Here is a 14,822-nt window from a genome sequence, read left to right as displayed (position 1 = left end):
CGTGTGGGTGTGTACAACTTCCTGGAGTTGTTTTCTTCCTCCTACATTTAAGTGGGTTCCAGGCATTTAATTTAGGCCATTGGGCTTGGCAGCAGGAATCTTTAGCAGCTGAACCAGTTCCCTGAGCCATAAGAATATTCTTATAGTGCTGGTTAGTCAACAAAAGGATGGACGGGGTATTAGGACTATCTTGTACCTCACTGGTACAGATTGGCATAATTATGCTCTAATTGTATTTTGAGAGAAAAGTTTCATTTTAACAGGAAGGGTGATGTGTAGGAGGAGTACTGAGAGGAAGAAAAGGAGTAAGAAGAGGAGGAGAAGAAGGATAGGAGAAGCTAGGTGATGAAAGAGAGAAAGAGGGGGGAGACAGGGAGGCAGATATTCATGTATCTCCACCAGTCAAAGATAGTTGTTATATCTAGGTTGGTCAGTGGGTTACACCTCTGATTGAACAATACCAAACTTACAACGCTTATGATTAACATTATTTTAAAACAATGTATAAATGCAAAAAGGAAAAGGGGTCATGGGATAGGGGTTTTCTAAGGGGGGGGAATGGTGAAAGGGGATGGCATCTGAAGTGTAAATAAATCTAATAAAGAAATAAAATAAAAATAAAATAAAAACAAAAAAAAATAAAACTAAAAAAAAAAGAATACTCTTATAATACAAATGATTCATTTTTAGTAGTGCATTATTGACTGGGGGTGTGCTCTACTGGAAGAGAATCTAAAGCGGTAGTACAAAAAGTTTAAGCAGAAGATGCCATAACAGGTTCCTTTTGAAGGATGATTTTTTTTTTTCCAGAGCTGAGGATTGAACCCAGGACCTTACACTTGCTAGGCAAGAACTCTACCACTGAGCTATATCCCCAACCCCCATTTTTGTTAAGCGACATACAAATTCTGTCTATAGTATATGTAGCAACACATCTAATATGGGCATTGCCTCTTTAAAACGTTCCAGGAAAGAGGTAGGACATGGAGTTTCTCTGGAGGATTTTCTAACAGGAAGCACAACTGTTGGTGAAATAGTGGATTGACACATTTTCAAAGAACTTTGTGCATCCAAAGTTAAACATTTTTTCTGGCTACAGGAGCTGACAATAAATACAGCTATTTGGAAATTTGCCTATAAGATCTCTCAGAAAAATGGAAATCAAGACAGAGAAAATATAATAAAGTTGCTAAGGGACAAACTCAGGAGTCAGATCGGATGGGTTCAAATCCTGGCTGTGAGGGTTATTCCCTTATAAGCCTTTATAAAATCCATTTCCTTGAGTCTCAGTTATTCTCATCAACCAGTGAGATGAACAATATTTAATTCACAGGGCAGCTTGAAGGTGGGTAGGATAGTGTGTGCTTTTAGCAATGTGTTAGAAATTTGTGGTGCCAAATAATCAATAAATAACTGATATCATCTTCTAGCTAATGTATATTTTAAGTGCTCAACATCCATCCACTCATCTACCTCCCTGCTTGCTATCCATCTACCCTCCATCCATCCACCACCTACCTGCTTGTTCACTATCTACCGCCATTCATCCGTCCATCCATCCATTCATCCATCTGTCCATCCATCTGTCCATCCATCCATCCGTCTATCCATCGCCTACCTGCTTGCTCACTATCTACCATCGTTCATCCATCCATTTGTCCATCCATCCATCCATCCATCCATCCATCCATCCATCCATCCACTCACCTACCTATCCACCCACTCATCCATCCACTAACTCACCTGTTGACTCACACTTTCGACAGGGTGTTCCTGAACTTTCACGTCAACATGAACTGCTAGGAACCAGAGATAGGAGGGAAAATATTGAGCGAAAGGAAAGAAATGACCCAAGGCAGTGAGTGTTATGATCGAGTTAGTCCACAGCGTGTGAGAATACAGAGGGAAAAAACAGTAACGACCATGTGGCACATACATATTGATATATTTTTTAAGGGGATAAACAATCCAACTGTCTTTCTAGTTACCCTCTCTACCTTGCCCTTGGGAGGAATGTGGTGGCAACATTGTAGCATACCTTTGGTTGGAATTAAGTTCCTCTTTGGTTACACGGTCCTTTCCTTGGATGAAAACATCAACCTATCACTCACGCAGTATATCAGAGTAGGAGGAAAAAGTAGGGTAGATTTATGGTCCTGCTTATAGAGAGTGAGCCTGTAATGAAATGCGGGGCGGAGTGGAAGCTGCTCAGCTGCATGAACTTAAGAATACAAATGCCAGTAACAATAGCCAGGAACCCTGTGGTCACCTATTTTTTGGATGATGATGGTGGTGGTGGCGGTGGTGAGGTGAGGTTGTCTATGGGAACCATGGCAACCTTTTCGCCCCCATTCCCACCTTTGGCGGAACTGCAGCCCCTGTTTGGGTGTCTCCACTGAGACTGATTCTTGACATAAAGCTCGCCATAGAAAGGGCACACAGGGCTCTTTAGCGTTACCTGGTAGTTCCCTTATTTTTTGCTGTTCTGCTGGCAAGAGATACACCGAGAGCAAAATACCCTGAACGTATTTGTTCCCGATTTAGCATTTCTAAAAACGGCACTCAAAAGTTCAAGGCCCTCAGCTGGGAAAGAAGTGGCTGCTTGGGGACCTTTCGCTGGGGGCCCTGTGACCACGCCCTCCTCAGCACAGCACAGCGCCTCCCAGGCTCCCAGCATTGTTTTCTCCTGGAAAGGCCAAGGCCCTACCCAACTTCTTCTGATGGCGATTTTTTTTTTTTTTTTAATAGCTAAAGACATTTCAGTAGCTCGCAGCTGCCTGCTGAGGCTCTTAGAGGGGGTGGGGACTTAAGGGGCATAATTTTGGGACGCGGTTCCAAGCAGAGAGGTGATAGTATAAGACGTTACTAATGTATTAAGTGGGAAGTTAAACAGTAGATGAAAGGCGCCTCCCATCTTTCTGAGGGCTGCTGCTTACTCCTTCCATCCCTTTGATAGTAGCGGAGCAGCTACAAAAACAAGCAGTTCTGCTAGCGGACGAACAGCTATGAAACTAAAAAATAAGGTAAATGAATCTCTCACCCTGTGAAAGGCACCTTAGGAACGTTTTCCTAATGATCCCTGAAATGACAAATATATTTCCTTTAGTTGACAGCTACCTATAATATTCAATATACACGGCAGACGTACTGTTTTCAAACCAAACCATGCTGGAAGAAGTTTAGTAAGTAATCCAAATTAACATTTGCCTTTAATTTACTGAAATTTACTCTCTCCTGAGTTAGCTGTCCCACGTGGCATAGGAAAATCCATCACACATAAGATATGCTTTTATTCAATGTCTTAGACAGTATATGGAAGGTAATTTAGTATATTTCCTATCTGCCTTTGGTAAAACTTTAAATGTATAATGTAAATAAATATTGATGTCATGGCCTTTATTTTTAAACTGTGATGGTGGCCGATGCATTTGGTTTGTGTGTGTGTGTATGTGTGTGTTTGTGTGTGTGTGTGTGTGTCATTTTTTTTCCTGTTTACCAATTGTAACCATGCCAGTTTCTATTTATTCCTGGAGATATCTTAAGAGGTCTTACATGGTTTAAAAAAAAAAAAAAAGAAAGAAAGAAAGAAAGAAAACAAGTCTATAGTCTCAGTTTGTGACTTTTTAAACCAGAGAAAATACTTCCGAATATATGGATGGATTTAATTTAAATTCAATATCTGGAAAACTTCCAGATATGATTTTATGTCCGTTGCTTGACTCTGAAGAATTTGACTCTGTCATACACCACAGTTATTATTATTGTCCGGATCATGCTTTGAAAAGAAATACCACCTGCTTACCTTCCTGTATTCCCAGTCTACTCACCAGCTAGCCAGTCACCTTGACAGGAGTGGGGCCGTCTCTAGCAAACCCTTTTCCTTGAGAGAGCTTTCCTCTGAGTGGATATGATGAGTCTGGGCTATATAATTTGTCATGGCATTTATTTTCCTTCCTAATACTTTCACAGCTTTTAATTATACATTTTAATTATATATATGCGCGCGAGCATGCACATGTGAGTGCTATATGTGTAGTTGCCCACAGGGGCCAGAAGAGTGTATCAGATCTCCTGAAGCTGGAATTCCAAGTGGTTGTGAGCAGCCATGTTGGTAGTAGGTAAGGAAGCAAACTTTGGTTCCCTGGAAGAGTTCCAGCACTCTTCATTGCTGGGCCATCTCCCCAGCCCCTATGTTGGATTTTTGAAATGAATGGTTGTACGGGCTGGTTTTGTGTGTCAACTTGACACAAGCTGGAGTTATCACAGAGTAAAGAGCCTCACTTGAGGAAATGCCTTCATGAGATCCAACTGTAAGGCATTTTCTCAATTAGTGATCAGGGGTGGGGGCGGGGAGGACCCAGCCTATTGTGGGTGGTGCCATCCCTGAGCTGGTGGGCCTGGGTTCTATAAGAAAGCAGGCTGAGTAAGCCAGGAGAAGCAAGCCAGTAAGCAGCACTCCTCCCTGCGCTATGCATCAGCTCCTGCCTCCAGGTTCCTGCCCTGTGTGAGTTGCAGTCCTGACTTCCTTTGGTGATGAACAGCAATATGGAAGTGTAAGCTGAATAAACCCTTTCCCCCTCAATTTGCTTCTTGGTCATGGTGTTTCATTGAAGCAATAGACACTCTGACTAAGACAATGGTGTTATCTAGTATTTGTTAATGACTGGTAGTCTTTGGTCCTTAGTAGTCTCTCACTGCCTCACAGTCATCTCTATAGAACAGTGTGAGGCTAAGAAGGTAAGAATGATATCTATTAAAGCCTAGGTCTGTAGCCAACTTACTTTGGCAGCTCAGACTTTGTTGAATGAATGAATGAATGAATGAACCTCTCTGTAAGCATGGAATGGTTTTCTGTTTTGGTGAAGCCCCCAAAGGACCACACTACTTCTTTTATAGGCTTTAATAGTTTCCTAGCACTATTGCATATAATGCAGAGATACTACAAACAGAAAGATAAAGCAAATGAGACCCACAACAAGCCCGTAGAAAACTTACATGGCCAAAGCACAGTCCAGTATGCTGAACCTCGTGGGCACAGCTCTTTCTGACAGTTAATGCTTCACTTAGTTCAGTTCTGGTATTTATTATTTGTGATAAAAAAAAAATATTACAACTCTGCAGGAGACATTCTCCACTTCAAATAACGCCTTTCACTGGAAGCAATTTTCCCCACATTCATCAATCTGAAATTCCTTTTTCTTGCATGTAATTATCTCTAATTATTCCTCTTTGTTGTAGGGGCAATAACTTGTCTCAAGATTGTCACTCTGCATTCTTCTACCCTTTTTGGGTATCTATAGAAACTTTCCGTCTCCTCTCTGGTTATTCTAAATACATTCACCCTTGCTCACACTTACATAGGTTCATTCCTGCCTTTCTCCTCCTGTTTGTTTCTTTTGGCCTGTCTGGAACTCTCGACACTTCTGTTTTGTTTTGTTTTGTTTTGGTTTGGTTTTTTTTGTAGTAAGAGCCTTAGGACAGTGGTTTTCAACCTGTGGGCCTCGACTTCTTTGGAGGGTGGAGGGACCCTTTAACAGGGGTCACCTGTATATCATATATTTACATTATGATTTATAGCAGTAGCAAAATTACAGTTATGGGGTAGCAAGGAAAGTAATTTTATGGGGGGGGGGGGTCACCACAACATGAGAAACTGTCTTCAAGGGTCTCAGCGTTAGGAAGGCCGAGAAGCACAGACTTAGGAGGACGGCAGTTCTTCAGATTCAGATTTTACCTGGCTCTTTATTAGGAAGCAGAGCACTATGCAACACCAAATGCTAGACTTTGAAAAAAATCCTTTACAACAACTCTTGTCTCTAATATATATATATATATATATATATATATATATATATATATATATAATAATGGATATATAAATTTATAACTATATAATTATATATTTGTTTTAATAATATACATTGTTACATATATTTAATAACTATAACTGTAACTATATAATTTGTTTTCAAATAGCTCATGGTGTAGAGTAGAATTCCTGAGAATTTTGTAGTTCATTGATTTCATGTAGGTCTTTGCAGTCAGACTAACCTGAGCCCAAAGCCCAGGATTGCTGCTGACCAACTGGATGAACCTGGATAAATGTGTGATCAGGTTAAGTCTGGTGTCCTGATCTGTAAAGTGGCGCTGACAGTGCTTACTTAGCCTATGGTTGCTGTGTAAGTAGCCTTTGCCACTGCCCTGCACAGTGCCTACCCATGGCAGTCATTCGACACTACCCCATTTCCTTCCCTCTAATTTTGTCCAGATTTTCTGAAGATTTTGATATGGATAGACTTTGCTTACTTAATGTTTATCGTCTTCATCAAGTGTAAGATGGTATCTTATTTACTTATTCAATGAACTTTACTTTCATTTTAAGAGACACTGCAGAGAGTTTATTAACATCTATTGCTTTCCAAGTTGATTGTGTGTGTGTGCATGTGTGTGTACATGTGTGCGTATATGTGTGTGTGAATAGGTACATATATTCATGTGAGTGTGTGTGTATGTGTGTATGCTGGGAGTTGAACCCCAAGGCAAATATTCTACTACTGACCTAAATCTTCAGGTTTTATTATTATTATTATTATTATTATTATTATTATTATTATTATTATTATCATTATTTGAGACAAGCTCTCCCCATGCAGCCCAGACTGGCTTTGAACTCAAGATCTTTCTGCTTCTGCCTCTCAGTACTGGAATTAAGGTGTGTGCTACCACACCCAGTCTTAACTGACTTTTATTCATCAGTTTGTCATGGTTCTTATAGGGAGAATATAAATGTTAATACGTTAATACTTAATCTTTTAAAAGAATTACTATAGTACGGTTACTATATTATGCTATATTGATTTTTCCCCATTTCTTTCATTTTCTTACCACTCTGGTTTTACTTTTTGGATTAAAAATAAAAAGTTGCCACGCTGTTGGTTCTCTTTAAAGTTTGCTTTTCAAAAATAGTTACTTCATATTGATTCTACATTGGAATCATCTGAACTTGCTTCCAGAATAAAACAGAGACACTTGTGTTGTTCGTGCGCCATAAAATGAACTTATATGGCTTTGCCAAATTGTCCTTGGAAAGGAAGAGTCCACCAGAGGGTTACTGTCCCAGGAGACTTTTCTGGCACCTGAGAAGCAGTGCCCTGGACATAGGCTCAAGAGTTGAAAACTGAGATGTCTCCGGTTCCTAACTGTGTTTTATGGTAATGGTAAGGCATTCTGGAGTTCATTAATTTAAAATTTTTACCTGTAAGCAAATGGACAGGAAAGACTCAGTATACAAGAGCAGGAAATGAAATGGTTGACAGAGATCCTAGTGAAGAGAAATATGTAGGCTTTATCATATGAACAGGCTGTGTGTATAGACTCTGAAGGACTGAAAATGGCCACCCACCCAAGGCACACACATTTCTTCTGTGCATTGAGTTCTTTTGGCCTAAGGCAGGAGGAAGAGTGTGGGAGGAAGCTAGGAGGAGTGGGGGGGCCTGTTTGGATGACGGACTCTCTGGTGTAGGTAACTGTAACTAAGGAACCAGATAGTATCTTAGTAAACACTTGGTTTAGGGGTCGGAGCCGAGAGAACAAGTTTATTTTTATTCACTTGCTCCTAAAAGGCTGCATTTATTCTGGCCCCTTGGGATGAAGGAAGGGTATGCCAACCATCCTAGAGGTTGCTACTTTGATATTCTATATTGTTTTCTGGCTGCTGCTTTGCTTTCCATATTGAGAAAGACTACGCCATAGTTAGAAGTGAGTTTCTTGACATTAAAAAAAAAAAAAAAAAAAAGCTATTATAGAGGATCTAACTGGGTGTGTCCTAAGAAGAGCTAACTTTGTTCTGCAAGGCCTGTGTTCAAACATCTGTTTTACACATGCTCTACGAAAGCGAGGAAAATGTGTACAGAAGCATCATAAGACGGCTGTCAATAGTCCATGCCCAGTCAAATTCCCACCCACATAACACTCAATAAATCCTTTCGTGTTGAAAAGATGAGATCGGGGAAGGAGAAACTCTGGGAGGAACTGGATTCAAGAATTACCTCAGTGCCAGCGCAATAATATCCCTACAGTAGTTCAACACTGTACTGTTCCAAAACAGGCCAGTATAGAACAAAAGGCAATGCCCGCGTGGTGGTAAGCTAGGTTTATCATAAACCACACAGACATGAGTGCACACAACATCTATAGCCTATGAATAAAAGGTTCGGCAATTGGAATTTCCAGATAATTATTCTGAAATGGTTACACAGAAAATGGACATCTTGGAACTTCTTTTCTTGGACAGATTTTCTTGGCCAAAACCAGGTCCTATGCTAAACATCTTTCTTGGGAGACAAAAACTGCAGGTTTTCTACAGGAGGTACAGCTAACTCAGTGAGGAGATTACATTACAGGTGGTTGTTAGCTCCGACTCTTTCATCCTAAGGGAGAAGTGAAGGCTGCTGGCCCCAGAGCTAGGTCTGACGTAAGCAGTGGTCTTTAGAGCCCAGCCAGGAGCTGGAAAGGTTAGATCAGAATCACCAATGATGCTTGTACAGAAGTATCCGTTTCTGGATCACTTCCCTATTGGGCTTTCAGAGTCAGGAGATCAGCCGAAGCTGACATCCTGACCCACATCCAGCCTCTGACCACAGAGAACGGTGCTTGTACCTGGTGGTCGGTGAAGGTTTCTAGAATGTGTGCAAAGGATGGAAACATCCCACTTACAGTCTATTTGATTTCCTAACAAAAAACACTGGGGGCTGAGTATGCGGCTCAGGAGTCCTGTGCTTGCTGAGCATGTGAGTCTCTAAGCTCTGTCTTCAGTATCTCCCATCCTTAAATCTGGTAGCTTGAAACCAGCTAAAGTGGAAATATTAAAACCATAGACGCTGCAAAATGCTACAGGTTAGGACTCTTCCCCCATTCCACTGAAATACACTGAAGTACACCACTGGGTGCTACATGGGTTACTCTCCCATTTTTAGTACACCTGCCATAGCCAGACCAACAGGGGTTATAGTCACCTAAGAGTCCAGAGGTTTCAAAGAGGTCTCTTTGAAAGGGACTATGCTCCTTTGGAAGCACAGTATTGCTCAGAGTAGCTCGGTCCATAGAAGAGGGAGAACTCTCCCTTCTTCTCTCCCCTTAGCAACCACTTAGTTTGAGCCTGTTTCTGTTCTTAGCCCTAAATGCAGCTAGGAGACTCACATTTTCCCCTGTGTTTATAGACCTTAAATGCACTGTCCTTGAAAAACACTTCTTTTCCTTACTTGTGTAAATAAATTCAGTCTCAATGATCTCCACTTGTCTTAAATAAACAAACAACATCTTAGGAATCCCCAGAAGTGATTTCTTGGCCTGGAAAAGTGTGGTGGACAGAGTCAGTCCCACAGTAGACTCTGCCTTAAGGTTGAAATAAAGAGGAAGTGAAAACAGATGATTTAATTGCTCACAGGAATTAATATATTGACTGTCAGATTCGGTGCAGGGCCATGTTTATTCAGGTTTGATGGATCTATGCCCAACAAATTAAGTTGGTGGATCAACTAAAGGGTGCAGATAAGACCCTGTTGCATTTAGCTCACCAGGAGAGTGAGGGGCATGAAAACAGCTCGAACCTTAATGGGGCCAACAAATCCTTGGTTATTGGGCAGGAAGTTAGCCAACCTGAACACTGATTTCCAGGATTAAATGTCATTCTATTTGCATTGAGGTGACCAGGTGACTATCCTACTAAATGTATGGAAGCTGCTACAAGCATCATGTTGCTTCATTTCTTAGACAATCCATCCAAAGCCAAGGGTACTCACTGAATTACAAAGCAGGAGAATAGTTTCAGAGGGGGAAAAAAAGTCCATGAAGAAATACCACAGGGGATCTCCTGAGGAAGTCTTTCTCATACTCTGCTCATTCTCTCCCCACCCTCTCTCCGAGGCATGCAGGGAACGCATCTTTCCTCTCACAACCCAGAGACCACAGTGGTGCTTATGGAAAGCACTTTTGAAAACATTCAGTGAGCTGGTTCATGCTCGGCCCTTTGGAGAGTGAACAGAGTCCTGAGCACTCCCTGGGTGTCAGCCAGGGCTAGTACATCACTGCCACCTCAGTGTCCTGATGTAACTTGTCACTGTAAATTTCTCCCCATTGAGTAGGTAAGGCCTTTCTAGGAAGACCCTGGCATCTTACAAACCTGGCAATTACCACAGTGACTGGCAAAGGGGACACTAAATGTCTTCAAGCAAAGTCTTGTATACAGTCTCTTGTAGACAGTTTCACTAGCTCATTTAAGCAATTTAGCCGTAGAGAGTCCTTGAACACTTTTAACCTTTATGGGAAAGCAGCATCTTGCAACCCTCTCAACCTCTAAGTCAGATGAGGCCTTGTTAAAGTACATTTTTTACTTTGCTGGGTTGGGATCCGGGGTTCTGCATTTCTTAAGTAGCACACAGTAGATGATGCCAATGAGATTAGGTCTCAGGACCACACACAGAGGGCAGGTTGTTGTTTTGCCTTGGTAAACTCAGAACAAATATATCAAAATTGTTATTCTGAGTAAAGTCATGTTGATGGAGCCACACAAGGAAATAGTCTGGATTTTTTTCCTTTTAGTCAACCTGTTTTCTCTCTCTCTCTCTCTCTCTCTCTCTCTCTCTCTCTCTCTCTCTCTCTTTCTTTCTTAAAGATTTATTTATTTTGTGTATATGAGTACACTATCGCTGTCTTCAGAGACACCAGAAGAGGTAGGGCATCAAGTCCCATTACAGGTGGTTGTGAGCCACCATGTGGCTGCTGGGAATGAAACTCAGGACCTCTGGAAGAGCAGTCAGTGCTCTTAACCTCTGAGCTGTCTCTCCATCCCTCAACCTGTGTTCTTGATACTACATTCCATTAAAGTGAAGCAGACAGTGATGGAGAGAAGGCATCTAAGTGTAGTGATTCTCTATCAGGATACCTCCCATGAGTCTGTACATCACAAACACAATAGATCTTGTGTGTCATCGGCTTTATCACCACAGTTCATAGCTGCAGAGGACACACGGGGATTCCTTCTCCCTAGAACATTCTGCACTCAGTCAAATATTTAGCCACTTTTCTCATTGTCTTCGAATCTTGGCTCATCTTACCTACCTAGACACAAGAGCCAGGCTCCCTTTCTGTCCTAACCAATATGGCGTTTCGCCCCTCCTCTTCCCACTCTTCATCCGACCAGCCATGGCTTATTTTTCCTATTATGACAAGGTCAGCACTTATTGCATTCTCCCACATTACGTATTTATCATTTATGTTTTCTGCTTGTCTCCCCTACAAGAATCCATGCTCCCCCAAAGCAAGGACTTCTGTTTTGTTTCCTGATGCTTCCTAAGCTCCCAGTACATAATAGGTTCTCAATAGATAGTCACTGAATGAATGAATGAGTGAATGAATGAATGAATGAATGAGTGACAAATAATTGAACATATTAGGTACACTGACTAATACCATATTTGAAGTAGATGTTACACATACTAGAGAATGTTGCCTGATTTCCTAGAAGAGCTATCTAGGTGATTAGTGACAAATTCTTTTTTCTCCTCTCTTTTATCTGCTGGGTAATACATTTTGATCTTTGAGAATTTGTACTAGTGGCCTGAGGCTATGGGGAACGGGGTAGAATTCAACATTTTCCAAATTGAAGTGATTTTGTATATACTTCTTTTAGTAGGCACATAGAGATAAGAATTCTTTGTTTTAGTCCCAAAACTACTGTGGACTTCAAAGATACAATTATTTTTAAAAAGAGATTTATTTATTTTGTTTTGCCTGCGTGTGTATGTACCACATGTGTGTAGTACCCACAGAAGACAGAAGAGGGCATCAGATCCTCTGAAATTGGAGTTACAGATGGTTGTTAGCTACTATGAGTGGCTAGTCAGTGCTGGGAACCAAACCCAGGACCTCTAGAAGAGCAGCTAGTGCTCTTAACCACTGAGCCATCTCTGCAGCCCCAGGTGCAAATATTTTTGGCATAGGCATTTTTTAAATCGAACAGAAACCCTAGATATTATTTCCTATTTTCTAGCTTATGAACAGCAGTTACAATTCCAGTTTCCATTTCTTGGTGTTTTACTATATGTGCTGACTACTCACTATCTCACACAGAAACCTGTTAAAATGAGACTCTGAATACACACAAGGGTCTGGGGCAAATTGGCATGTATAAGTGAAATACTCTGAGGCAAGTCGAGATTTGGCATTTGATAGACAAGGTGAGCTGTGTAGTTCCTCCCTCCCCCACTTAAGAGACAAAGCTGGCAACAAGAAACCCATTAAAACTTCATGAGATTTCACAGTTTCCCAGAAGTTCAAAATATGCATTTTTAAAGAGCGATTTGTTTTTTCCTTAAAAAAAGAAAGGGGTGGTGGTGTCCCAATGTGTTCATTACCTATTGTAGTATTCCCATTCAATCACTGATTTTAAGCCAGAACCTGAGCCTCTGCCTTTGATAGATGAGTGGTTTCTCTTGTATAATACTTTCTAGTCGCGATGCATGAAGATTCCAATGTAGTTTAAGTCCCTTATCCTACCAGACGATTCGTTGGCTCCGTGTGCCCACATCACACCACACCCGCCCTGAGCAATGCCACACACAGGAGGCAGACCTTTTAAACAATTCTATTCTCTCTTTAAGAAACTTCCGGGAGCCATGCCAACAGAGGGGCAGAACCTAGCCTGTGCATTCAGTGTTTTAAGAAATAGCATAAAATTGTTATGCCCTGAATTTGCGATGAAATAGGTTTGCGCAGTGCCGACTGCAGCGCGTTCGCAATGGCGTGAGAACCCAGGGATTTTCAGGGGTTCAAGGTAAATGACCATTCTATTTTGTCAGCATATTTCCTATTCTTGTGTACTCTTTATCCGCCCCCCCCCCCCCCCCCATCAGCCTTGTTTTCTTGTGGCGCTAAGGAAACTTCTTTATCAGGAGCAAGACTGGAGATTCCTTTCATGAATATTTGGGCTATTTTGACTGAACAGATCGAGAATTCTTGGCATGTATCGATAAGAAATTAGCTGATATCTCATAACCTTTCCCCCTCAGGCCAGCAAAGAGAAGGATGGTAAGGTTTGTTTGCACAAATCGCCTTAGGCACCGTGAGTGTGCTTACCTTTGCAAGCATCAGGGGCAGAGAAGGGTCTCCTGAGATCGCGGTAGAAACCTGGTTTACAGCGCTGACAGTGCTGACCCTCAGTGTTGTGCTGACAGTTGTCGCAGACACCACCGCTGCGATTCCCTGATGCTTCCCACGCGTTAATGTCGAAGTGACAGGCGTCTGCGTGCCCATTGCACTTGCAGCCTGGCAATAAAACAGCATAGGAGGGACATAAAACACTGCAGCGGGTTCTCTAATGGTCAAGACGGCAGAATAGGATGAAGTCGGCGTTAAATTTAAATGTTATTTATTTATTCAAGAGTATATAGCACAATAATAAAAACAATACAAAAAAGGGATATATTAGGAACCATCATCTGGGTGGTGGTAAAGGCGGCAGTGGGGTGCAGCAGGGGCAGTGGTGGCGGTGGAGGCACACAGCTTTAATCCCAGTACTCGGGAGGCAGAGGTAGGTAGATCTCTTGAGTTTGAGGCCAGCCTGGTCTACAGAGTGAGTTCCAAGACAGCCAGGGCTATACAGAGAAACCCTATCTCAAAAAAACAAAAATCAACCAACCAGACAAACAAACAAACAAACAAACAAAACAAATGAAACAAGCAAACCAATAACAACCCAAAACCTAAAACCCCCAAATCAAACAAACAATAAACCAAAAAAGAACTATCTTCTTTCCCCTGTTCAAGGTACCTCTTTTATTTTACACTTCTTCTCTAGACTTACTTTTCATTATATATTGATATTTTAAAATGTTCGTATATACACGAAGGTCATTGTGAAGGTGGGTATTATTAACTGGGCAGTCTAGATCACCTGGGAAACTGGCCTCAGCATGCCTGTGGAAATATTCATAAGGTAATTGCTGTGGGAGGACCTGTCATAGTTGTGGACCAGATCATTCCTGAGTCAGGGAGTCTGGACTCCACAAAATGGAGAGAATGGGTAGAGTACTAGCATGCTGTCTCCTCTTCCTATTTCCTGGTTCTGGATGCTTCAAGTTCCTGTACGTGACTTCATTGCCGTGATGGACTCGACCTGTGAACTAACACCGGAGTAAACTCCTTACGTGGCTTTCGTTAGAGTGTTTTATCACAGCGACAGTAAAAGAAACTAAAATAATTATCAAAATGAACGTCAAAGATATTCTGGTTACAGAGATATTCTGGTTACTATGGTTGGATTCTGCGGTTGGCATTTATTTTGGAAAGATATTTGAGAGCTTACCAGGTTTCCTCTTGGATCGTGACACCTGACCTTTCCAATTCCTGCTCCGATCAGTGGGGTCTCTTGCCTTGGTGAGGAAAATCTAAGACTCTTGGCATTATTTGAAAATAAAAATGTATACTGAAGATATAAGCCATAATTTATGCTTACCCAGGAGCCTGGAAAGAAAAATCTGGTGGACAGTAGACAGAGCCCAAGGATCTCTCTCTCTCTTGTGGTGCTGAGATGGAATCTAGGGGTTCACACATGCTAGGCAAGTGGTGTGTCCATATATGCATGTGTGTGTGCATGTGCATGTACATGTTACTGAATAAATTTAGAGGTCAGAGGTTAACTTGTAGGAAACACCTTTACACGTTGAGTCATATTATAGGCCCACCTTTTTACTTTTTATTTTGAGATGGGTCTCAGTAGCCTTACCCAGTCTATCCTAGAACTCAATTTATAGGTCCCGGCAGCC

The 14,822-nt window shown here is 41.6% G+C and overlaps 1 protein-coding gene across 1 annotated transcript in view; it reads right to left on the bottom strand.

Moving 5' to 3' along the window:
• Ntn4 (netrin 4) overlaps window positions 1–14,822 on the bottom strand; it is a 108,091-nt gene that overhangs the window by 19,018 nt on the left and 74,251 nt on the right. Inside the window, exon 5 of the mRNA XM_076920013.1 lies at window positions 13,135–13,323. Within this exon, the coding sequence (XP_076776128.1) occupies window positions 13,135–13,323 (189 nt within the window). The remainder of the gene's footprint in view (window positions 1–13,134; window positions 13,324–14,822) is intronic.

Source organism: Arvicanthis niloticus, chromosome 22 (genome assembly GCF_011762505.2).
Source record: "Arvicanthis niloticus isolate mArvNil1 chromosome 22, mArvNil1.pat.X, whole genome shotgun sequence".
NCBI classification, from domain to species: Eukaryota; Metazoa; Chordata; class Mammalia; order Rodentia; family Muridae; genus Arvicanthis; species Arvicanthis niloticus.
Note: the sequence above shows the minus strand (reverse complement) of the source record. Positions and strands in the feature narration are given on the sequence as shown.